This window comes from Trichoderma aggressivum (genome assembly GCF_033847375.1).
Source record: "Trichoderma aggressivum f. europaeum strain CBS 100526 chromosome Unknown scaffold_039, whole genome shotgun sequence".
In the NCBI taxonomy this organism is placed as follows: domain Eukaryota; kingdom Fungi; phylum Ascomycota; class Sordariomycetes; order Hypocreales; family Hypocreaceae; genus Trichoderma; species Trichoderma aggressivum.
In genome coordinates this window covers 30,138-55,361 of record NW_026946405.1, presented here as the reverse complement: position 1 = coordinate 55,361, position 25,224 = coordinate 30,138, and the positions used below count along the sequence as shown (strand labels likewise).

At 49.5% G+C, this 25,224-nt stretch overlaps 6 protein-coding genes across 6 annotated transcripts; 3 read left to right on the top strand and 3 right to left on the bottom strand.

Annotated features, from left to right (window-relative positions):
* Positions 1 to 128: 128 nt before the first annotated feature.
* Triagg1_8170 (uncharacterized protein) lies at positions 129 to 1,012 on the top strand (the record flags this gene model as incomplete). The annotated part of the gene is made up of 2 exons (XM_062902987.1): positions 129 to 668; positions 734 to 1,012. 2 exons carry the CDS (start codon positions 129 to 131, stop codon positions 1,010 to 1,012), a joined length of 819 nt encoding a protein of 272 aa, XP_062752799.1.
* A 172-nt stretch (positions 1,013 to 1,184) lies between these two features.
* Positions 1,185 to 5,265, bottom strand: Triagg1_8169 (uncharacterized protein; the record flags this gene model as incomplete). Its single annotated transcript, XM_062902986.1, has 7 exons — positions 1,185 to 1,274; positions 1,371 to 1,547; positions 1,625 to 2,745; positions 2,799 to 4,697; positions 4,755 to 5,074; positions 5,134 to 5,183; positions 5,236 to 5,265. The coding sequence occupies 7 exons, from the start codon at positions 5,263 to 5,265 to the stop codon at positions 1,185 to 1,187; spliced, it is 3,687 nt and encodes a 1,228-aa protein (XP_062752798.1).
* A 987-nt stretch (positions 5,266 to 6,252) lies between these two features.
* Triagg1_8168 (CAZyme family GT24) lies at positions 6,253 to 10,868 on the top strand (the record flags this gene model as incomplete). Its single annotated transcript, XM_062902985.1, has 4 exons — positions 6,253 to 6,386; positions 6,452 to 6,796; positions 6,846 to 7,671; positions 7,722 to 10,868. 4 exons carry the CDS (start codon positions 6,253 to 6,255, stop codon positions 10,866 to 10,868), a joined length of 4,452 nt encoding a protein of 1,483 aa, XP_062752797.1.
* Positions 10,869 to 11,231: 363 nt separating this feature from the next.
* Positions 11,232 to 17,153, bottom strand: Triagg1_8167 (CAZyme family GT48; the record flags this gene model as incomplete). The annotated part of the gene is made up of 3 exons (XM_062902983.1): positions 11,232 to 11,568; positions 11,628 to 16,919; positions 16,978 to 17,153. The coding sequence occupies 3 exons, from the start codon at positions 17,151 to 17,153 to the stop codon at positions 11,232 to 11,234; spliced, it is 5,805 nt and encodes a 1,934-aa protein (XP_062752796.1).
* A 2,003-nt stretch (positions 17,154 to 19,156) lies between these two features.
* Triagg1_8166 (uncharacterized protein) lies at positions 19,157 to 22,160 on the top strand (the record flags this gene model as incomplete). Its single annotated transcript, XM_062902982.1, has 5 exons — positions 19,157 to 19,323; positions 19,383 to 19,485; positions 19,544 to 20,426; positions 20,561 to 21,084; positions 21,258 to 22,160. The coding sequence occupies 5 exons, from the start codon at positions 19,157 to 19,159 to the stop codon at positions 22,158 to 22,160; spliced, it is 2,580 nt and encodes an 859-aa protein (XP_062752795.1).
* Positions 22,161 to 22,502: 342 nt separating this feature from the next.
* Triagg1_8165 (CAZyme family GT25) lies at positions 22,503 to 23,764 on the bottom strand (the record flags this gene model as incomplete). The annotated part of the gene is made up of 2 exons (XM_062902981.1): positions 22,503 to 23,226; positions 23,286 to 23,764. 2 exons carry the CDS (start codon positions 23,762 to 23,764, stop codon positions 22,503 to 22,505), a joined length of 1,203 nt encoding a protein of 400 aa, XP_062752794.1.
* Positions 23,765 to 25,224: the final 1,460 nt, after the last annotated feature.

The following is a 25,224-nucleotide window of genomic DNA, read 5'->3' as shown; positions in this document are numbered from 1 at the left end:
CTGCAGCCACCCAACCGGCCACAAAGACTCCTAAGCATCGACACTCGACATCCTCTCCGTCACGTTACCTTGCCAATTCCAGCTTCTACACCGAACTATCTCTCAGAGAACGCGACCCCGTAGCAACCATGGCTGACCGAGGCCTCTCCCAGATTCTCTCCCAGCTAAAGCAGTCTCCCCAGATGAGCTATCCCGAGGCCAGCGCCCTCCTCTCCAAGGCCAAACTCAGTCTCCTCAGCCTCAACGCTCTGACTCCGACTCCCTCAACACCCTCGAACCTTCTTGCCCTTGCCCGAGAGACCTATGAGCAAGGTGCCCTGTTCTCTATTCGCGCCAAAAACGCCGATGCCTTCACGCGCTACGTTCAGCAGCTGCAGCCCTTTTATGAGCTGCCATCAGCCACCTTGCCGCCAAACCTCCCTGAACGTAACAGGGTCACGGGTCTGAGCCTGTTGCTGCTCCTCACTCAGGGCCGCTACGCTGAGTTCCACTCAGAGCTGGAGAGTCTGGCAAACAGGGATGGTGGCGGGGCCGATGTGGAAGGCGACCGATATCTGGGATACCCTGTTCGCCTGGAGAGGTGGCTTATGGAGGGAAGCTATGATCGAGTATGGAAGGCAATGAAGAGCAGCGAAGTCCCCTGCGACGAGTACAGTGTCTTCTCTGAGGTGCGTACTAATGAGTCTGCCTTTGCACCTTGTGACACATTGGCTAACTGAACGGATGCGGACAGATCCTCAAGAACCAAATACGATCCGAAATCGCCAGCAGCAGCGAGCGAGCCTACCCTAGCCTTCCGATAAGCTCCACCAAATCGCTATTATTCCTGAATTCAGAAGGAGATGTTATTCAATTTGCCAAGCACCGCGGATGGCTGGTTAAGGAGGGCCACATCTATTTCCCCAACACTGCGGCGGAAGGCAGTGAAGATGGAGTTTACGTCAAAGATATGAGCCAAATGATCATGGAGAATACACTCGGCTATGCTCGCGAGCTGGAAACCATTGTGTAGAGAGCGTCAAAGAAGGCATGGATTGGTTTAGTCACATTAGGTGCAACATCTCACAATGCTCAACAGCATAATTAATTATTCATCAAAACAGGTTCCACTAAGACATGATACAATAGCACCATTTATATATGTAATCGAGCTTGATACAGCCGTTCACTGCTCTCAATCACCACTAAAGCCTCTCCCGACCAGCCACATCCTCCAATACCATTTCGTTAGATTCCATGACTATGATATTGTTACGCCCCTTTTGAGCACCCCCCTTTTACAGTTCCAAGTCCAAATTAGGTGTCTATGAAAACAATCTCAAACCGCTGCCGTGTTTGCCAATCTCGCAAACTCCGCACACTCTACAAACTGATCCCTTGAAGCTCGAGTGGTACTTTGACCCATCAAATGCACACTCTTCGAATGGCGCTCCGCTATAGATTGGAGTGTGGCTAGCGGCGCAAATCTCAAATTCTGCAAATTGATCAAACTCGATTTCAATGCTGTCATTTGGATTCCTTTCACATTGTGCTTTCGTCTTCTTGGCCTATGTATTGAAGTATCTCGTTAGAACTTGAAAGAAAAAAAGATTCAGAGTCAAGGCAGATTTGGTTGATCACTTACATTCTCGACGATTTTGCTGGAACCTCCATTAGCAATTATACGGTTTGCAAAACCCAAAGCCGAGTTGTAGTTCTTGCTCTTTATCGCCACCTTGATGGCGCTAAGCAGTGCAATCTGTCGATGAGGCACCTCGATCTTAGGAATGGTGAAGTAGGCGGAGAGCTCCAGGCTCTTCTTAAGCTTCGCGGGGTCTTGAGCGATCTCATCAAGTGAACCAAGGTTTCTCCTGGCAAGCTCAATGTTCATCGCAATACTGTACTCTCTCGCTGAAACAATCAGTTTCTTTGCCTCCGCCACTTCGCTCTCGCTGGAAACTGCATTGACAAGAATAGCATGAAGGATACCCTGGAATATCTGGGCACCATCCTCCAACTTATTCGCCTTCATTGAGTCGTAGCCCCTCTGCAAATCATTAGAGGCCAAGTGCTCCAGATCGCGTGGGATGATAGGCAGGACTTTTCGAAGGTCCGTTTCATCAACGGTACGGCGAACATAGTTAACGAGAGGAGGCAAGTTGGCCAGTGCCGGAAGGAAAGTCTTGGAAGACTGATACACTTCCAAGAATCGAGGCTTCAGAGGAGCAAACTCGACTGCGCCAACTTGTCGGTTCAGGAGCTGCATGGCCGTTTCAAATGAGCCTCCAGCAACGTGATCAACAGCTAAAGGCGAGTTTCGTGCCCAAACATCAGCCTCGCAGCTTCCAGCACCACCTGCTTCCGCGCTATCGACATTCACAAAGTCGTTTTCGATTTCAGGAACCTCGTCATCACCCATATCCCAGCCTGCTGCATCATCGTCTTCTTCTCCAGGGATAGCAGTGAGTCCGCCTGCCGGTTCCTCCTTCGCAACATGCTCAGTGTCGGCCCCGTTGGCGAGATTTGGTTCATCTTCAAGCGACAAGCCTTCTACCTGACCAAGAAGAGCATTTTCGAAGTAAGACTGTGAACTAGCCTTAGTGGGCCAGTTGCGTTTAAACGTCGACACCACAGGTTTTGATGGTACCAACGGTTGGCCTATGGTGGGCATGGTTAGCTGGTCTTCTGTGAGACCAGAAGCCTCAAGAATAGCCTCGCATTCTTCTTGCAGACCATGGGATTTGGCCGTTGTATACGCAAGTGGGTCTATGAAACGGTTAGTACTCCATGCAACGGCAAGAAGGAATTGGCGCACGTACACAAATCGATCTCCTTCAACATTTGAATGCGGTCTTCCACATCGCCAAGGTAGATGGCATTCTGAAATCGCGAGGTGAAATCTCCACGATGCTCTGCAATCTTGGCCATTCGAGCAAGCTTAGAGTGATCACCTGTGGCCAGATAGAGGAACGACAGCTTATCAAACTGCTTCAGTTTCTGGTAGCACATCTCCACAATCTGGTGGTTGCCATGAGCCAGTGCTTCGGTCCCCAGTCGAGTCCAGAACTTTGGCTTATCCAGTTCCTTGGCCATCTCCACAGCAACTTCTAGATTGCCGCATTCGATTGCCAGGTCAAATCGAGTCGTTGGGTCCTGAACAAATTGCAGCGCGATTTCGGGATAACCCTTCTTCTGGAGGTATGAAATAATAGACTGGCCCACAAGGCTAGAAGTGCGGATGATGTGAAGCATTTCCTCATAGTTTCGTTTGACCAATGCCATTTTGAAGCGATATTCCGTTGGGTCGATACGGAGAATACGAGGCTTCGCTGCTCGATCTAAGCAGTAAACATTTCGGCCCTTGACACGTACAAGGTATACCGTCTGGTCAAGTGTCCGGACGATGCCATTGTCGCCGTTCAGCAAAGCATACTTGACATGGTTCAGGGTCGAGTACAGAAGAATGCCCGCATCATCCCATGTGGCGCTCTTTATGCGGATAGTCTCATGTAAAGTGCTGATCTGCTCGAGAGACTTTGTCACAATGGTCACGTTATGTTTGCTCAACAAGGCGGCGTAAAGGCCATCGTTCGACCACACAATGTATTTAACACCATTGATGGAAAGCTCTGCGGTACTCTTTTTCTGCTGGATATCGTAAAGATACACAGTCGTTGGCGTGATAATAAGAAGGTTACCAGTGCCTCCAAAGTATATATCGGTAGTGCCATTGGGAGGCTTGAACGAACGAGCAGTGTTGTTCGACAGATCTTTGATATCGATGGTCTGGTTTGCAACGTTGAGTACAGCAAAGCGATTTCTGGCAACAAAAATGGCGGAGTTTCCTGATCCTCGTTTCGACTCGGTAGGCTCAATTACGCCAGATCCATCTCTAGGCAGACTCAGGAGTTCGTAAGAGCCACCATCATTAGGAGTGGCAACGAGAATAGATCTCTCAGCAGGGTTGTAAGACAGCGTCCGAGGGCTGACCCAAGGGCTTCCCAGTTTCTTGAGAGACAGGAGCGTTGGGCTTTCCACATCCTTCTGGAAATCGTACGATCTGACGTGCTTCTCCTTGGTGATGTAGAAGAGTGTATTCTGGTGAACAGCTGAAGCAGGACGCTCGCGTTCCAGCTTGAAAACCATGACACCATTGTCATGGCCAGCTGCGAACAAATTAATTTCAGGGTGAGCTGCGATAACCCAAAAGCGGTCATTTTCCCTCTTGAAGGATTGCACAGCAGTCCTCTTATTGAGATCCCAGACTCGAATCGTTTTGTCTTCTCCTGCCGACAGAATCAGGTCTTGGTGAGGGTGGAACAGACAACCCGAGGCATTCTGGAAATGGCCACGACAGGTGTCTACTTCCCAAGCTTTAGTTTCACTCATGCGCCAGAGCTTCACCAGGCGGTCATCGCCGGCCGAAACAATCAGCGGCATGGTGGGGTGGAAAGCCACCCAATTGACACCACGATCATGGCCCTCCAGAACAAACTTGACAACAGCATCTGTGTTTCCAAACATATCGGTTTGGTTTTGATTTGCACGCGCAATTTGGTCTTCGTAGCTCATCGACGTCGGCGCTGAGTGCTTCTTTCGCAGACCCGAAATATCCCAAACGCGGACTGACTGATCAAGAGAGGCCGACACCACAAGATCTTCTTTGGGGTGGAACTGGGCGCACATAGCATAGTGGTTGTGGCCAGTCATGGTACAAACTGAGAGAGAATTAGCGATCAATTATGTTTATCGCACCCGATGATGATGCAACGTACTCAAGCTGCGGTTCTGCCAGTTCCAAATTCGAATTGTCTGATCATCAGATGAAGACAGAATCCAAGGAAGTTCGTGATGAAAGAAGACGGTTCGAACATAGTCAAGATGGCCGTTCAGTGTAAAGAGGCATCGTCGGGTCTGATACGACCAGACTTTGATCTTGTAATCGTCGCCGCCAGATACGAAGAGGGGTTGTGTTTTATGAAAATCGACGCCGCGGACCGGGCCATCGTGCTCTTCGAATCGATCTATCAATGTTCCCATCCGGTAATCCCAGAGCTGGATTGTGGAGGAGTGAAGGGCCACAAGGATCCATGGTCTAGTACACCAAATCAGTTGCCTGAGAATTATCGCTCAACATGGGAGGCACGTAGCTACCTTTTCGGGTGAAACGCGATTCCTTTGGCCCTGGATGATTTCGATTCAAACTGAGGGGCATTAGTCCGGCATCTTGAGCTGGGCAGCTCTTGGATGGCATACCTTGGTCAACATTCCTGGGGAAGACTGCATTCTGGCGGGGAGGTGAGGTCGGAGCCTCGCACATCAAGGGAAAAGAGCGATTAGACAGAAGAATACAGGTTTGAGGGTATGTCGACGAATGGCAAAATCGGTCGTGATTGACCACGACAGCTATTCAAGCCTAGCCAGAAGGTCAGCATAAAAAGGAGCGAGATGGAACAGTGCGTCAACAAGCTTCCAATTGAGCATCGTGTCCATCTCCAATTGTGGGTATTGCGCCAGTCGCAGCCCCGCAATCTCATTGGACGTGACATCTCACCGCCTTGGCTGCCTCACCCCTCTTATATGGCCTAGGTTCATAAGCCACGACTCATTTGCTACATATTAGACAATCTATTGAATATAGATACAAAGATGTGACGCGTTTCAGCCATTCTGGTGGCCAATCCATGATGGAATAAAAGAAGAAACTACTGAATGAATAGTTGGAATACTGTGTTTTCTTTCACGATAATTCAGTGCAATAAATAGTCAACAGCTAAGATGTTTAAGGCTGTCATATTCTATGGATTAAAAAACAATAATAGCAGCAGAGTATTTAAGAAGTTTCTTCAAACGTAACTCGATGAATAAGGGAATCAGCAGCATGTGAGTAAATGGTGTGTTTCTTACTAGAATCCTATGACAAAGACTAGCTGTCCTTTTAATGCCCTGTTAGTTGCACTCGCTGATACCATAGCGTCCCCTGGCTGTAGACTGTGGGGGAGCTTTGATACATGCGGGACACTTTGGGGGGGGCACGTTTTCGTATAAGGTATGAACCGATAGCTGTACGCTTTTGGACAGCTATCTAAAGCGAACACACGTTACCGACTTTTCCTTTATTGCATCGTTCGAGAGGGCAAATTCTCTTCTCGGACGTAATTGCTCTGCAATCGCAGTCCGGCTGCTTATCCCTTTGGTCAATCGTGCTGCATGTCCCAACATATGTTCGTCGAAGGAGTACTTTGGTATTCCGCTCGTCCTTGATCATCCATCATGGCACGGCATCGCTGCTGGCCATGGAACTTAACAGTCGGCCTGATGCTTGCTCTGCAAGCTCATGGCACTCCCTCGGTAAATGTGGGCATCAATGCAGCTTTCCCTGCTGGCCCATATCTCCTTGAACTCTTGTACTTATCTGTTGCCCTGTCTTTCTTCTATACCTAGGTTTGAGCAAGTACTAAACAGATGATAGAGAGACGGCAGCGGCAGAGAATTCCTCGGCATATTTCCCTCTCCTAGACCGAATTGCAGCTGGATCCTTTGCTTCCGCCTCTACCGATGCTGCTTTGTATTCTGGGGTCCTCGATGTCTTGCAACAAGAGGGCCTCATGTCCAGCTCCGAAGCCTTGTCTACATTCAAGCTTGCTTTGTCGTTGCGATCGGCTGCCCCTCGGATAGAAGCTCATTATCAGCACTACACAACGGCGGTTGCACCCACAGTTGACGATTCGGAATGTGTTAACTGGGTGCTACTGGAGGGAAACCAATATTGTACTCCCGAGCTGGATAAAGTCAACAGGGACGGCCTGCTTACTCTGTAAGTATCTCTAATCAGGTTGTAGAGCGAATTCTGATATTTGAAACAGGCAAGCCAAGCACCTGCCATTCGATCGAACTCTTGGCACCGGTAAAGAAGCCATCCTCTACGCCGACCCAACCTCGAGCACATTTGGGGAGTTTCACAAGGCTCTTTCCAAGGCCGCAAGGGAAGGTTCTTTGAGCTATCGGATTAGATACCGCCGGACTGAGGCAACACATGCGGCAGCTCTACCAATAAGCGGGTATGGTGTTGAGCTCGCACTGAAGAGAACCGATTACATTGTCATCGATGACCGATCACACGATGATGCAGCTCATCATGAGAGCCCTAGTTCAAGCACCAACCTTGATGACAGTGAGGATGTTGCCGATATCAAGCCTTTAGCGGCATCAGATCTCTCGTCACTTGGAATGAAAGCCGCCTCGTTTATATTACAAAGCGACGAGCCGTTGGGTACCCTAATCAAATTAACACAGGACTTGCCCAAGTTTCTGACATCAGTTGTTGCTCACAATGTGTCTACACAATTTGAGGAAGAGTTCCAAAACAATGGCATAAAGGGGGTGCCGGATGGAGTGAACGTTCTATTTGTCAATGGCGTTCAAGTCAGTGAACGGCAGATTGAGCCTTTTGCTCTCATCGACAGACTACGCCAAGAGCGAAAACTGATTGACGGTTTCCGTACCCTTGGTCTTAGTGGGAAACAGGCGGTAGCTATTCTTGGACATCAAGCTGTATCCATGGCAAAGGGCTCCAATGAACCGCTGCGATATGACTGGACAGATCGTCTTGAAGATGGGCGAGTTTTAATATGGCTGAATGACCTCGAAAATGATGAGGCATACCAAGACTACCCAAAAACATTATCATCTGTAAGCCACATGAGAATGCAAGCGGAGAGACCGAAAACTGACGTTACCAGTTGCTCCGAGGAGCATATCCCGGACAACTCCCCCCTATTGCAAAAAATGTCTTCACCCTCGTGGCGCCTGTCGATTTTTCAAGCCCAGAAGATGTATCATTCGTTGCGCAACTACTATCATTCATCTCACGAGGCCTTACCATCAGATTTGGTCTCGTTCCTTTGGTGTCAACCCCTGAGGCTACCACTAAAGCCAAGATAGTCTATCACATTTTCGAGAATTATGGCATCCACGGCCTTATCAGCTATTTAGAGCGACTTCAAGATCCTGCTGCAGCATCAACCAACGAGGAGCTTTTCGCAGAAGTAACCAGGGATCAAAAACCCCTTGAGGATTCGGAGAAGATGGAGCTCGTTGAAGTCCTTGAAAAAGAGACCTACGAGCAACAACTCAAACTTGTCCAGAAATGGATTGATCGCTTGAAAGCTGGAACTCCGGTCCGACCGGTATTTTTCAATGGCCTGTTAATTCCACGCGATGACAACTGGTTGCAGGGACTGGGAATGCTGATCGGAGAAGATCTTCAAACTGTGCAAAAGGGGGTCTTTCATGGCATTCTCACTGATGATGACTGGGCTCCAGGGATTTTCCTTGGCATTGCAATTACCAGGAGGAACAGCTACATATCCCCTGACGATGAGAAAAAGGGCCTCACGGTGCTCAACATTAACAAAATTTATAATGAACATGCAGATCTGTTTGAGATCATCCCGGTCCTCGATGCCCTTGCGGAATCGCAAAAGGAAGACTGGGCAGTAGTAACCGTCATCGCCGATCTTACAACAACAAGTGGCAAAGAGTTGGTTTTGGCCGCTCTAGAATTCAAACGCCATAACCCGGGAGTCAGGCTCGAATTTGTTCACAATCCGGTCGCTGCTGTTGCCGCTGCATCCGTAAATGCTGCCCTCCGAGCCAACCAAGAATTGTTGGGCAATATTCAGGATGCAGGCGAGCTTGCAAAATTGTTGGAAACACAATCTGAGGACCTTAACGCCAATTACTTTGAAGTACTAGAGCGATTCCTTGGTGCTTCTAAGATTCTTTCGGGAACTCAGATGATTATGCTAAACGGCCGGGTGATTGGGCCCATTTCTGGAGATTCTCAGTTCGATGTTGATGACTTTCAACAATTTCTAGATGTTGAACGGACAAAGCGCATCCTCCCTGTATACGCCGCAATCGAAGAACTCGGTCTGGGAGATACACTGTCTACTCCAATTGACGCTGCTAAATTAACATCCATCACCGCTCTCTCTACCATCTCCGACCTGCCTGAAGGAATATTCGAATCAACGACATCTGCCCGAACCACTCTTTACAACACCTGGGAGTCGACTCACACAGTCATTGAAGTAGGCGATCAAGAAGCTGCGAGCATATACATAGTTGGCCTCGTAAACCCAGTCAGTGAGCAAGGCCAAAGGTGGGCTCATATCTTGAAGGTGCTCTCTGAGCTAGAGGGTGTTCACCTAAAGCTTTTCATCAACCCTTCGGCAAAGATCGAGGAACTCCCAGTGAAGCGATTTTTCCGATATGTGTTGGAGTCAGAGCCGTCATTCAATGAAAATGGAAGCGTTAAGAGGCTGGAGGCTACTTTCAGTAGCCTACCCTCTGAAGCTCTGTTGACAACTGCTGTTGATGTGCCCCCTGCATGGCTGGTAGCACCTCTGATTTCGATTCATGATCTCGACAACATCAAATTAAGCGCAGTAAAAACCGACGTCCACGCGACTTATGTGCTGAAGCATATTCTTATCGAGGGACATTCTAGGGAAGGCAAAGGAGCAGCGCCACGAGGTGCCCAGTTGGTTCTAGCTACGGAGAAAAACTCCCTCGTTACGGACACCATAGTCATGTCGAATCTTGGCTTCTTCCAGTTCAAGGCTAATCCTGGAGTTTACACCATCCAGCTGAAGGAAGGTCGCAGCGCCGAGATATATGAGATCGAAAGCATTGGTGCCCAGGGATGGAATCCTGTGCCTGGTGATAGCGGCACCGAGCTCGCGTTGATTGACTTCCAAGGCGTGACCTTGTATCCCCGTCTCCAAAGACGGAGTGGCATGGAAATGGAGGATGTTCTCCAAGAAAAGGACCCCCAAGAAAATATTATAGTGGCCAAAGGACGCAAACTGGCAGAAGGGCTTTTCGGCGGAAAATCTAAGAAGAAGTCGCTTTCTGAACAGGAACACGCAGAGATCAACATCTTCTCTGTAGCCAGTGGCCATCTCTATGAACGGATGCTGAATATCATGATGGTGTCAGTGATGCGCCACACAAAGCACACTGTCAAGTTCTGGTTCATCGAGCAATTTCTTTCCCCCTCCTTCAAGGAGTTCATCCCACACATGGCCAAGGAGTACGGATTTAAGTACGAAATGGTATCATACAAGTGGCCCCACTGGCTACGGCAACAGAAGGAGAAGCAGCGTGAGATCTGGGGCTACAAGATCCTGTTCTTGGACGTCCTGTTCCCCCTGTCCTTGGACAAGGTCATATTCGTGGATGCTGATCAGATTGTGCGCACCGATATGATGAGTCTGATGAACCTCGATCTCGAAGGTGCTCCGTACGGATTCACCCCAATGTGCGATTCTCGCACCGAGATGGAAGGCTTCCGTTTCTGGAAAACCGGATATTGGGCAAACTACCTCCGCGGCCGGCCATACCACATCTCCGCCCTTTACGTCGTCGACTTGCGGCGTTTCCGAGAGCTCGCTGCCGGTGACCGCCTTCGCCAGCAATACCACACTCTTTCCGCTGACCCCAACAGTCTCGCCAATCTGGACCAAGACTTGCCGAACCACATGCAGTTCCAGATCCCCATCCACAGCCTACCTCAGGAGTGGCTCTGGTGTGAGACTTGGTGCAGTGACGAAAGCCTCAGCGAAGCTCGCACCATTGACTTGTGCAACAATCCTCTGACAAAAGAACCTAAGCTTGACCGAGCGAGAAGGCAAGTCCCCGAGTGGGTTGCCTATGATGAAGAGATCGCAGCTTTGAGCAAGGTCTCCAAGGGAGAAGCAGGAATCACCGACAAAGAAAGGCTTTCTGACGATAGAGACTCGAGAGCAGCAGAGTCGCATGGCAAGAACACCAAGAGCCGGAACCTAGAGAATGAAAGGACACACACAATGGACGAACTGTAAAGAGAGAGGACATATGGGTATATATGTATTAGATTTAAATCGCCCCCAAACAATCTGTCTTTTTTTACGAGGCTAGCTCACTCACATATACACTAACGTCACGAGATATATAGGCAGCTAGATAGTTTTCAAAAAAAACGAAAAAAGTCTATTTAGGCAAACGTCGTGATAGAATAAACAATAAAAGAAAGAACTATGATAAATCATAAGGACCATGCTCCACAAATGTAAAGCAAGCATATACTAGTAACCTATCTCTTAAGAGACCAAGCCAGCTACGGACGGTAGTGATAGACATTTGAGAGCTTGAAAATCACTCCATAATGGAGATCATTAGGTTACATTGAAATTAGACCTACATGATCAAAATAGTCTGATCTTGCCAGTGGAATCAGCACCCGCGCCTGATGTGGTCGTTTTCCTGCCAGCACCGGTGTAGTCTGACGCGCCCGTGCCAGTTTGTTGAGTTCCATTTGTGTTGTCATTGTTTTGGTGGTTTGGCTGTAACAGTCGGAAGCCTGCAATATTAGACAAGGACTTGTTCAATGAGTCAGGAATGGATTTGGCAGCAAAAATCGGTCCGACAATCAGAGCGATGAAGACGATGGCGAGAACGAAATAGAGAATAGCAAAGCGAATGACGCGGCGCCGCCTAAGTTTTGACTGTTTCATGGAGTAGATAGGAGGACGAATTTGTCGGCTGCAGAAGCGTGTTAGCACAATACGGGATTACTCAGTCTTCACAGAAGTACTACTTACCTAGGCAAAAGCCAGAAGAGCATCATGGAATGCAGCATATCAACCCGAGGAATCAGGATGACGGGGATCATGAAGAACAGCAACCAGTGTCCAAGAATAAAATCAGCTGCAAACATGCTGAGTTCTGTAACCTTGGCAAGCCACTCACGGGCAGGCTGTGTGACGGTGTGCCAGCCCATGGAGTACCATTTTCCAGTCCAGAAGGCGATGTTGGATCCCTCGCCCTTGAATTCTCGCGTCAGGAACAGCGAAATAATGAGCTTGAACAAGAATCGCTGCATGCATACGACTGCAATCATGCCGGCCATCGTACGGGCAAAGTTGAAGCCTTCGAGCAAAAACAGCACCTCAAAGAAGACCAACATGAAGATGACTGAAAGGGCGTGTGCAATAGCGGCCAAGACACTGCCAAATTTCTTGCAGCACATGCTTAACAAAGGTCCCATAAAGCACGCCATGGCAAACATAACCATCAGCACACCAGCGTTGACGGCGACTGGTCCGAAAGCGACAATCAAGATTCGAATGAGAGAGTCGGTGGGCTGAATGGCGGCAGCTGTCTGGCCCTTTGCAACCTTTTGATTGTCCCGAAGCACACCGGTTTGCGCGTTCAAGAAGAGGTAAGGGATCAGTGTGAGGACAGCGAGGATGAGGGGTGTCACGATTTCAGTGGCGAAAATATTAGCGATGGCTGCTCTGGGAACATCTCCCGACATCTTGGCTGATGCATCACCCAAATGCTTGCGCTTGTAACCAGTAACTCGGATACGAGACAGTCGGCAAAATGAAATCCATGAAGAAGCGTGCGATCGCGAGTTACCACGCGACAGCCAACGAAGATAGTCACGATAATCGATGAAAAAGTCAGTCCATGCAAATTGATGCGGATTGTACAAGAAAGGAGAGATGGTCAATCCAAGCAAACTGATCCAAAAGTAGGCGAGCGCAGGCTGCCAAGCGGTGACAGTTGCAAACAGAAGCATCATCAACAATCTAGCACCGAAATAAATTGACGGGGCAGCGAATCGAGAGTACAAGACACCAAAGGGAATGCGTGCTGTGGCGAAACCACGACCTGTTCCGATGTATCGAGCACCGCCAAACGAAATGTTCTGTTGCACAGAGTTCGCGTAAATCTGAGTGACGAAGATTTCAAAGAACGGTGAAAGCGACAGGATTTGTTTCAGGAATCGACTGAGGGCCCTCCAGATACCACGCTCAGTCAATTCCTGCACAATCAGAGGAACGAAAGCTAGGAAGAAGACGAAGAAAATTGAGAAAACACAGCGTTGGACCCAATCCATCAATGCGTCCGTGTTTTGACAACCAGTGGGGAACAAAGGATCGGTGATGGGAACGTCTCGGTTGTAATCGCATGCAATCGTCTCGTGTCGTAGAGCGGCAATGTTCATGAGCGTAATCATGAACATTTGAATGGACAGCATAATCAACATGTTGTTGACGTGGAAGCCGGCGTGAGCGTAGTAGAATGACAAAAAGCGATCCAGGGGAAGTTGGGTTCCTAGGTAGTGGTACTCTCGAGAAAGAAGCTGCTCGCCCATACCAGTACCAATCTTGGTTGTGAAGTTAAGAACGGAACCAAAACCCAAATCACGACCCTTACCACACTGATAGTATTCGCAGTGCTTGATTCGACCTCCTCGCAACATGGCGTTCATACCAGCGAAAATATCTTCGTTCAAGTGCAAACCCTTCTGAGCCTTTGAAACACCACCACGGGTTGTCATGAAAATGCCGTTGAGGAAATCAGGGTGACCGTAATGGAGCTTGCCTCCGATTTGAGCCATAGTACGTGCAAAAAGAGTACCGAACGTCTGTTCCTTTCCTGCAGCAATATCACCAAGAACACCGATGTTTTCCGAGAAAATGTACTCACGGGCACCAAGAATAGCAACAGGCGCAGGTGAGTTGTTTTTCACACCAGGGGTATAAGGTGATACGTTTTCAGTCTTCATCTCTTCGAACTCGGCCAGTACGCTTCGAATTTTCAGACATTCTTCCAGATAGTTGTCTTGATTGGCATCGATAAGCTGAATATATTCGCCACGGTAGAAGATGATTGCGTGGTTTTGGTTGTCGGATTTTCCGTCTCCAAGAATGGGGTTGCCAGAAAGCTGGACGCGGAACTTGGGGCGTCGCAGACCGTTCTCCATGATTTCAGAGTGTCCGTCAATGAGGGCAGAGTACAGTCTAGGCTCTTCGCCTTCAGCAACGGGAGGCTCCTCATCCAAGTAAGCAATTTGGAGATCAGGGTACGCGCGGAGTAGGAATTCGGCGTTTTCCATTTCTTCCTTCTTGAACTTGGAATAACGCTGCATGGCCACACAAATTCTGAACTTGCGGCGGGCCATGCGCTCCAGCTCTCGCTCCAGCTTATCTGTGTTACCACCAAACATTTGCACGACTTCGGGGTTTTCGACTCTGTACAGCAATTTGATAGCACGGCTATAATTCATAAAACCGGAGATTGTTCGGTACAGTGTTTGGAAGCGTAGCGAAGCCCAAATACGCGTGCGGAGGGTATATTCGGGGGCAGAAGACTTGAATCCGATACAGTAGAATGGAAGATCATCGATTTTGCTCTTGGCCGTGTCTTTCTCATTCTTTTCCTCATCACCGTTCATTTGAGATGTCTCATCAGCCAGGATTTTGGTATCTTTGACGAAGCAGTCCCATTCGTGAGGGTGAAGTTGCTTGAGATACTCCAAAAGCGTAACTCTAGAGTAGGGCTCATCTTCACGAATAATCTCTCGCAAGGAAAGGAGAATCTTTTCACCATAGTGAGGAATCATGACAGTGAAAGTCGGCATGTTGTCGACTGGCAGCGGCTCCGGAATAGGAGTAGACAACGATTGAGCGAAGAAAGAAATTCGGCGTTCTGCTTCACTATTGCTAGGGAAGAACTCTGTCTTGAAAGAATGATCTTCTTGGGAAACAAAAAAGGTTGGAGCTCGCAATGTTCTCTTTCCTTCTTGTTCAGACGGAACTTGATGATACAGCAGTTTCTGCACGTGGTCAATGGCAAGAAGATGCTCCCGGTACATGGAGATGACAATAGCATTCCAGACTTGAGAAATGAGGACCTTGGGCTTATATTTAATTTCCATGTCCGTTGTTGCCAAGACTTTAGAATAGATGCGCTTCGGCAGACGAGAGAAGACATTTCGCCAAGGTGTCCAGATCGACGAACCAATGTAGAAGGATCTTGCGATGGAAAAGATTGCGGCGATCAAGACATAGAACAGATAGGTATCGAGGAAAAAGAAGAGCAAGTCCGTGAATATCATGAGACCCAGAGTGATCTTAGGTTGGTTCTTGCACAAAACGTCGGCAGCAGTGCCAAACAAATGATCACCCTGACAGTGCAGGTGCATGATTGAAAGATATCTCATGGGATCACGGAATGAGAGTGCCAAGAAGACATATGACTCTCCAAACTTGACTCCGAAAACCGTCAGCCATAGAAAGTACGAGACAGCCATGTCATTGAATGGCAGCGTCGCCCAGGCAGCCGTAAATGTTTGGCTTGCCACGTATTTGCGAGAGTTGGAGACCAAATAGCTACCAAACAAGCCACCGAGGGGCATAACGGCAAAGAACAGGAAAGTAAAGATGGCAATGATGAAGTGCACAATTCCGAGAGCATGGTCAACTGTCGAGTTTGGATTCTTGTCGGCAAACATGAAAACTTTGACACCGGGCGCAATGTTGAGAATCAGCATGAAGAGGAGGAAGAAGAGACGCTTGGTAAGATGTTCCGCGCCGGCCCATCTTCTAGGAACATAGGCCCATTCCGCCAAGGTTGCAAGAACTTGAATTAGAGCCGCGATGGCACCACCGAAACCAACAATAGAAAATTGTTTGGCGGCGGAGGGTGACTGGTTGACTTGCTGTTCGTAATCCTTAACCAGCAGTGAAGGGGCGTTGTGGGCGGTATAGAACCAGAACATTGTGAGATGGATAATCCAGATACGGTTGAAATTGGTCAGAAGATGGAACCAAGAACGAGATTCTCTGTAGGTCTTGAAGAAGCACTTTTTCCAATTGACATCCTTCAACTTCAAGTAACGCTCGGCAGGAGGGACATCGACGAGCTTGCTCTTGTCTTGGAGAACAATGCGCTCGATCCCTTCAGGATACCAGAAAAGCTGGTTGCAGTCATCATAACCAATAATGTGCTTATGATCCCGCTCACGTCTGACGTAAACGCCGTCGAGGATTTCGTAGCCTTGATCTCGGCAATACTGGTAGAGAGGTGTGATGATGTTGTTGAGGAACGTGAACTCGTCCACGGGTTCAACTAGCGCCTGGCATGCTGGAGAGAGAAGATAATCATGCGCACATTTGAAAATGAAGCAGAGCAATTCTGGCATGAATCGAACCTGATTGGCCTCTCCCCAGCAAAGCAAATAGAGGGCGATCTGACGAACCCGGTCATGCTGGGACATGCGGTTCATCCGGGTTTTCCAGCGGTACTCGGCAGCCTCAAGGCTGTCGTCGCCTTCAAGGTCTTGCAACATTTCCGCCTCGTTGGTAGGATCATCCTGCTTTCCCTTCTTCTTGTTCTTCGCTTTGCGCTTCAGCCCCTTGGCAGTGGCATTGGCAAAACCGACAGAGTCGTCCAGATCCAGATGAGCGGCGAAGTACCACCTGCGGTAATTGGCATTATCACCACCAATGTAATCACTGTGCAGCGATAAGAGGGCTTGGTTGGGTGTCATTCGCGAGGCCCTGGAGTCCAGCAGTGTCATGAAGTGGTCATACATGTTGCGCATGCTGTCTCTCTGGAATCCGAATTTGGAAGTCAGATCCATAAAAATATCCTCAATCTCCTCTTTGGACAGAGGGATTTGGGCATCCGAGGTCCAGGCTGGGTAGGGCTCGCGTGAGCGTTGTCCGGCTGGCAAGACATTACCATAGTCCATGCCGTAGTTGGGGGTTGACGCGCCCGATGATCGATTACCGCCATAAGAAACTTGGGAGGATGGAGGTCTGTACCCTCGGTTGTTGGACTGAGGGTCGCCATAACTGTCGTATCGCTCGTCTCCACGACCGTAGTAGTCCATCTCAGCTGCCCTGGCCATGTCCGACCTCATTGTGAAATCACTGAAGGTCTCAGAATCCTCTTCAGATCCTTGGCGATGTCCTTGGTTGTAGTTTTGGTCGTAGTAGCCTCCATGATTTTGGTATTCGTCATGGTATTGATCATCGCCATCATAATACCCGCCGTCGTGATGGTACGGATTGTTGGGATCCGCATTATAATATCCTCTGTGCTTCCCGGTCAGCTTTGTTCATCATGCAAAGGAATCGCGTCTGGAGATCGTACGATTCATCATAGTAACCATCTCCCCCGTGGTTACCGCCCTGGCCTCCGCCATGGGCGTCGTAATTGTTGTCATAGTACTGATCATCCTGATAGTATGAATCGGTTTGGTTATTTTGCTGGTGGCCGTCGTACCCGTCGTGGTGGCCGCCGCCACCGCCGCCAGGATACCCCGACATGTTGAGAAAGGGTTATCTGTGAGCAAGGTTAGGATTGATTGATGCTCCAGCGCTTGATCTTGATCCGGCGAAAGGCTCGCCAGTCTCACAGCATGCTGCTAACGTTGATGACGGCAATTCGTACCTAGAAGTTGGAGTGCATGAATGGACTGAGAAGTAAACCCAGAATATAATGAGCGAAATGGGACAGCGGGCGGTAGCTCGCACGAACAGCGTCCCGGCTGTGTGACCTTGGAAGTGAGGAGAAAGCGCTTGGCTGCAATTCAATGGATTGTTTCAACCACAAGAGGCGATGCGACGTGCGTGAAAAGCACAGGGTCAAGAATGGAAAGACGAAAGTCACAGCAACAACCAAACAGTAACGAGAGACGTAAGGCACTATTGTGAGAGCAAGAAAGATGGATGGCCGTCAGAACGAAAGACTGCCAAGAACAAGCAAACTTGGTGGAAAACAGGAAACTTCAAAAGGATGCAAGATCACGTGGAGGAGGCCTGAGCATGCGACTTAAGGGGGCGCAACTCCCCCTTTCCCATCCAGACGGAGTGCGGAACGGAGGTTGTGTGTATCAGCTCTGCAGAGGACAGGTGGAGATGCTAGGAAAGGGGGGAGACGGGAACAGGCAAGCACACTGCAAGCTTGCACTGGCACACGGGTACTTGCAACCGTGCCTGTCACTGTACTCGCTACCTGTGCGTGCATGCAAGTGTGGGCCGTGGTGGTAGTGCAGGTACCTGGCGGGCGACGGGACAGCCGGACAGAGCCCAAGGCGGGAGCCAGTCCCAGCCCGGCTGAACTGCCCAAGTGGCCAATGGGCCCCGGCACGATACGCTCAGGAATCCAGTATTAAGGACCAGCTGCCCTTCTCGTCGCCAGCATTCCCCTTAGCACAGCCCCTTCTTTGGCCGCCCATTGTTGAGAGGACGGATTGGCTCAGGGGGCTCCGGAGTCACCATCGGAAATATAGGTACTCGTACTGGATGCAAGGAACGCAAGGTATTGGGTGGATATGGGCAGAGACCGTGCGCGCCACTCTTACGCGCACCGTCGCGTCTGAAGCAGCCAATGGGTGCATAAAGTGACGGAAGCGGAACGCAGATGCAATACGCGTCATACACATGTCAACAACATGTACTAGTTGACCAGCAGCGGCACAATTGCTGCCACCATGGACTGGCACTAACGTATCAGCCTTGGGAGCTTGGTGGAGCTGCGTCAGTGGGCAATCTGTGCTTTTGCTGTCAAGGTCGCTGTGTTTTGCTCATTACTGGCACCAGCCGGGAACCAGCCTTGGAAACGTCAATTTAACTGCTTGGTAAGACTTGGATATCGCCATTCACACAAGAGGCAGCTTCGGATCATTATTTTGTCATCATGCCTTAGTGTTCGTATATCATTCTGCACGTCCGACGATTCCAGGCACCTTGGCAGAGCATCTGCTAATGTCCATTGCGGAGTTTTGAAACGGCAGACCCAAGGAGCTTTGTGGAGGCAACCTCACATTTTTTGGCGCTTCCTCTCAGGCACAGGTGGAACAATTTGGAAGTTGGAAGTTGCTATGTTAGGTACGAAGTACCATCCCATTGAGTGCGAAGTGGTGCACCCTACGTACTCTTCGAAGCTGCAGCCAATCAAGGAGTCAAACTTTGAAGATTCTCCCTTGATATAGAAAAACAGTGGATACAGGTACATAGGGTGCACCACTTCGCACTCGATGGGATGTACAGTACCGTCTCTACACGCGAGAGTTTGCTGGCCGCCCTCTTAGTCTCTTAGTCAGCACTGTAATTGGTCGGGGGAATGTTTTTGCGGCCACTGTTCCATTTCGCGGTACCTTGGTACCTGTACTGATGCATCGCGAGGCTTTCGCATCATTATCGCGGTTTTCACGATCAGAGCCTTCTGGGGCGTCAATGGAGACGGCAGCCGCTTCCCCCGACAGATCCCGTGCTATTCGCCCAAGAAAACTCTTCCACGTCTCAGTGTAATCACGATTGTAATTGGAATGGAGCAAGAGCACCCCAAGGATGTCGTCGATGGCGACGTCGACATGAAGGAAAGCCCCGACGAATCTAGTGTAGACATGGAAGGCAACCCTGGGCAAGACGAGCCTCACGACTTATTCCAACTGATTCATGACCTTTCAAAGTATCTATGTAGCGTCGAAGAAGGGTGAGTCGTCTTATACGCAGGAATTGCCAGCGACGCGTGCCGATTTTAACAAATGTCAGTGGCGAAGAGCTTGCGGCTGGGTTTCAGCGCATTCCGAACAGACGCCTTTTGCCCGACTACTTTGACATCATTGCCGAGCCTATTGCCTTCAGTACCGTCCGAGTATGTTTTTCTATACCTTGCCGATTATCCAGCCGCGGCTTTGTTAACGCAATGACAGAGCAAAATCCAAAAGAAGCAGTACACTGCCTTCTCCGAGTTCGTCAAAGACGTCGCACAGATATGCCACAACGCACAAGTCTACAATCGCCCTTCAGCGCCTATCTTCGGTGCTGCTGAACGACTTCGAGAGATCCTCCAAGAGGAGCTCAAGAAACTCGTTGAGAGTGGCGACATTACAGCCGATGATGCGCGTCTGCCAGACTTGGGAGAGCTGCCTCCTGTCGAAGACTCGCCTTCGCAGCAGTCCGAGGACGAAGACGAACAGGAAGGAACCAGAGGGCGAAATAACGAGGAGGACGAGGACGAGGACGAGGACGATGACGAGGAAGAGGAGGAAACCGATGAAGACTCCGGCGATGAAGACTACAAAGGGCGGCGGGGAAGACGCTATGCTTCCAATCGAAGAAGCCGCAGTAATGACAAAGATGCAAAGTTCCAGCAGAAAAGAGGCCGTCCACCAATGGTTCTTACTCCGACAGAAGCCAGAATATTCTCGCTCCTCAAGGAGCTCAGGAAAATCAAGGATGCAGACGGAAACGCACTTGCGGTGCCTTTCGAGAGGCTTCCGGATAAAACGATTGTTCCAGACTACTACCAAATAATCGCAAACCCCATCGCATTAGACAACATCAAGAAGAAGACGAAGCGAAAGAAGTACCAGTCAGTCGACCAGGCGCTATCAGACCTTGAGCTCATGTTTGAGAATGCCAAGGCGTATAATGAGGATGATAGCCCAGTGTACGAAGCTGCTGTGAAACTACAGCAGCAAGCCCGGGTACTGGCAGAACAAGAAAAGCTCAAACCAGATGACGATTTCCGTGACGAGGATGGCAAACTCCCTCTAGCAAGCATCGAATATAGCGGGGAAACTTGGAGAGTTGGTAAGTTTACTGCCCTGCTTATGTACCCCTGTTTCTTTTGTTTTCTCTCCCCTTTTTTTTAGTTGACTAACGTTTGGCTTACCTGTGGCATCGAAAAGGTGACTGGGTGCATATTCGTAACCCCAACGACTTAGCAAAGCCCATTGTTGCTCAAATATTCCGCACATGGCAAGATCGTGCTGGTCAGAAGTGGATTAATGCTTGTTGGTACTACAGGCCAGAGCAAACAGTTCATCGTTTCGAGAAACACTTTTATGTACACGAGGTTGTCAAGACTGGTCAATACCGCGACCATCCGATTGCAGACGTTATCGACCGCTGCTACGTAATGTTCGTCACTCGATTCAACAAGGGACGTCCCAGGGGGCTGGCGCCCGATAAGGACGTCTACGTTTGCGAGTCTCGGTACAACGAAGAGAAGTTCCACTTCAACAAAATCAAGACGTGGGCCAGTTGTGTTCCTGACGAGGTGCGGGACAAAGACTACGAGATGGACCTGTTTGATGTCCCTCGTCAAATGAAGAAGATACCCAGTCCAATCAAACACCTCCTGCGCGACGATGCCAAAGAAACAGATGAGCTCCCGCGACCTACTTGGGGAAGCCCAAATGCTCCCCCCATCATCGGCGCCGTGCATCGTCGCCCGCCAGGACCAAATGTAAGTCGTTGTTTTTTTTTTCTTGTTTACACTTTAACAGTTATCTTCAACGTAACTGCTTGTTGGTATAATATGATTTGTTTCATTGTATTTTCATGTATTCATCTTCCGTTCGAGATAAGTAGTCCTTGAATGCTGTGGACATCCAACTGACCCGAATGTACCTACCTCAGGAATCACCCCCTCCAGATCTCATGATGCCTGCAATGCCTGCCGCTTCCAAGATTCCCGCAGAACCAACTCAGCGCCTTCCCATAAATCCTGGAGTTAAAGATCCGGCAAGCGAGGCGGCAAGAAACGGAGCCATCCCTTACGGCATGGTCGGTGCAGTGCCACCTCCTAACCAGTATTACGGACATGTTACACCACATTTCCAGCCAGTCCCTCCAAACGCCGGAGCTATACCACAAACGCCAGTTCCCATACCTCATCAACCACAGCAGACGCCTCCTCCTCATATGCCGATGCGAGCAATGCAGTACCAATATCAACCTCATCAGCAACCTGCATACATGCAAAATTACAACGGCTATGCCCCGTCGCCAGCAATGCCCATGCACCATCAACCAGTGCCCAGTCCTCGGCCAACAGGGTATATGCAAGGTCACACTGCGACAGTGCCCAGGCCGCCGGGGATGGGGACCCCGGGTGTTGCTCAGCCACATGCCAACATGTACAATCCGCCGCGTCCCCCCGAGGTGTACACAATGCCAGATAACATGAACGAGTATTTACCAGAAGCGGTGCGACGGGAGTTTCAGCACGATGAATCTGGCAGAGTACTGTTCTTTTCAGCTGCCCCTCTTGATCGTTCATGCAATGGCCTTTCGCCGCTGAGCTCGGGGCTCGGACACAGTGCCAAATACCTTGCTGGGCGGAGCAAGTGGCTAGCTGAACGCGAAAAGAAGCGAAAGGATAGAGACGAGCTGTTGAGTGGGCTACGAGAAAAGCTACGGCGCACAGGGCTACAACCTGACGAATCCCCAGCCATCTCACAAGCCGCTCATTCAATGGAACTATTCTTTCAGCACCTTGGCCAAGACACTGAGCGTCTAAAAGAGGATGTCGGGCTGTAGCTTCAGATTGGACCTATCCATAAAAGGATCAATGCGTAATCGTACCTTTAGTCTGCTATATCTTACACAAGGCGAATATCGGACGGCTGGTGTTTTTGGAGTATCTTGGCCATACTGGGATAGTATGCCCCCATACAAGGCGGGAATATGGACTCGAAAATTCGAACGATGAATGATTTGGCGGGCAATGAGCTAGAACTCACACAGTGAATTGTATCAAGACGATGAAAACTATAACCTGGCAAGCAATTTTGATTTAATTAAAGGCATGTCGCCATTTGGGCGCAGTAATCTGCCACAGACCATTTCAGAGTCGCGTGCTATGCTATTTATATCATCGTATTAAAACTGCGCCTCCAACCTTTTGCCAGTCAGGATATTCTGCAGATTCAGTCTCATACTCCACCGGATGGACTCTGTCTCGCCCTTGTCACGAACACTGCCATCTCCCCCAACATTCTGGATGTCGCTGCCGGAGGCAACCAACCCCTTTGCTTTGTGGTGGAACATGATGGTGGGATTGACGCTGATGCACTTCATGTTGAGGGCGCTGCTTTGATTCCTGCCCAGCCCATAGATGGCATCTCTGCAAAGCTGTGCAAGTGAGTTGTCGAATGCCATATGCAGGCCATCCACACTCAAGCCGTAGAGGATTTTCCTCGCTCCTCTTTGAGAGACGGCGTACGCAAAGGTGCAAATCGGCGCCGCGGATATGTGAACGATTCTCGTATGCGGCTGGTATTGAGACCAGTCCACAAGTTGCGACACTTGGCTGTATGGAGGGACGGTCTCGTCGTCTTGGATGAAGTACTTGGCTGACATTTGTTCTATACTCTCCAACGGTAGTCCAGCGTTCTCTTCCAGGGTCTCTGGGAAAGGTTCACCACAATGACCTAGCCATAAGAGATCCCAGTCATCTCCATATGGGGAGTGAGGCAGCTCTGAGGGCTCGTGCAGAATCTGGCGGGCTCCGCGCGCAACGTTGCGGAGCTGAGACTTGAGATGGATGTCCCAATCCATATCATCCTCCATAATGAGGGCTGATCCAGTCTCCTGCTCGACAACTCTACAATACTCTTAGACAAGACAAAATCTATGGTGGTGGGTGTATTTCACAGTACTTACTGTCGAATTGCATTCATATGGCCCCTCCAGCTTCCAAGAAAGTTGTCTTGTATTGCAGAGGGATCGATTCCATACGGTACCGCTTTGCTCGGGATGCTGGATGGCTTTACGCCGTCAACCCATTCGATATCAAAACCACTCAGTGATGCCATGAGCTCCATCGCATCTCGTTTATCTGACCGCTCCGGCAACCCAATAGCAATGACTTTTTCAAATCCCAGCGTCTTATTAATCACCCGTTCAAGGTCCAATTGAATGGATTTCGGCGATTCGAGGTCTTCATTTTTGGTGCCAACTATCGATTGAGTATGTCTGCTCGCTTTCTCAACGGGGACGCTTTTAATGACGATCCTATTGGAGGCGAAGAAGAACTCGTCGACAGCAATGAGGGTAACAATGTAAGCAATGACAACCACTGGTGCCAGAGCCAGCAAACGAAGGCGAGGGCGAATGCCGGATAAGCATGCTGAAGCATTCATTCTGTACAGTATTTCTCTGTTGCGGGTGCTCGAATGTGGTGTTGGCTCATGTGGGAAGCCGGAATGCTGGAGAATGTCGCACTACCTCCAAGACTTGTTTGAGATGTTGTTCCAGACAGAAGATGGAATGGCGAGAGAGGGCTGATATGCACGGTAAGGCTTCTCTTGAGGGGAGAGCTGGGGAGACCCTTATTACGGAGGCTGGAGCTCCCTCCGTACCGGGACTCCGTTTGCGTGTTGGCGTGGGTTGATCCTTATCGAAGTGTCGCGACATTCTCAAGGGATGGGCAAGGCATCACCCTTTGCGGCCATGCTGGCGAGAAGAATTGAATCCACGGAGCACAGGTCATCCGTCACTTTACAACCGCGCTTCAGAGGACCGAGGCATGGCCTTTTTCGTAGCCGAAAGCATCTCCAGGTCGCGTACGGAGTACTCCGTGCTCTGTTTGCCCTTGGTCAGCGCGAACCGCTTAGCACGGATCCGGCTCAAGGACGCATTCGAGGGACAGGCAAAATACCAAGTCAGATGTAAAATACATGTCACAATCCTTAAACAGGTACTCAGTGCCGTATGGAGCGGATGATGTGGGGTGTCTGTTCCCTACACGGTAAGCACATCCATCTGCCAGATCTATCTTGATATTCCCTTATACGCATCTTCCTTTGCCATCTACTGTATCCGCTAGAGCAGTGTGCATCTACTAGTTCATCTCTGGTTCCCTTATGAAACCCTCTAGCTTTCTAGATAAGACGTGCTCTATTGTAAACCCACAGTATGTTGGCTCGCATCTGCTTGCAATCCTGGTCGTTGTGTCTATTGCTTGGCAATTTTAACTTGCAGAAGTCAATCCCCCACATGGCTTAGGCCATGTTTGGTGCACGACATGTGTGGTGTGGAGCAAGGTGAGATATCACAAGATACAATACTACCCTGGACTGGCGATAATACTGCTAAGTAATGTGCCTCATCACTTATCAGTCTGGGGGTGTAATATAAATATGAGCGAATTACTTATTCTAGTGCTTGTATTTGTATGGGTTACATGTGCCTTACTGTGGTCCCTTGAAATCTCGTAGGATCTGTCACGGCAAACACAATGGATACCAGGATCCAGTAGATAGACTTGGACGACTCTTCATTCATGCTAGTATACTAGTACATCACAAATTCCACATACACATACTAAACCAGGTACCAGGTATGTTGAATGAATTCTTTGTAGACCAAGCAGGAGCTGCCATTTACCTGCTTGACATTCACAGTGTGATTCTGATTCACTTTGATGGAAATTGAAGGTGCCGCCTCCATCCACCCGCTTTTGCAGCTGAACTGCGCTTACATAACAGCCGATCCCAAAGCCAGATTGGTGGGATAGCAGGGCGGATGTAATACTCCGCAGAATAGACGGACTGCTTAATACGCAGAGATATGCCGTAATAGCACCACACCCAGGCCCAGC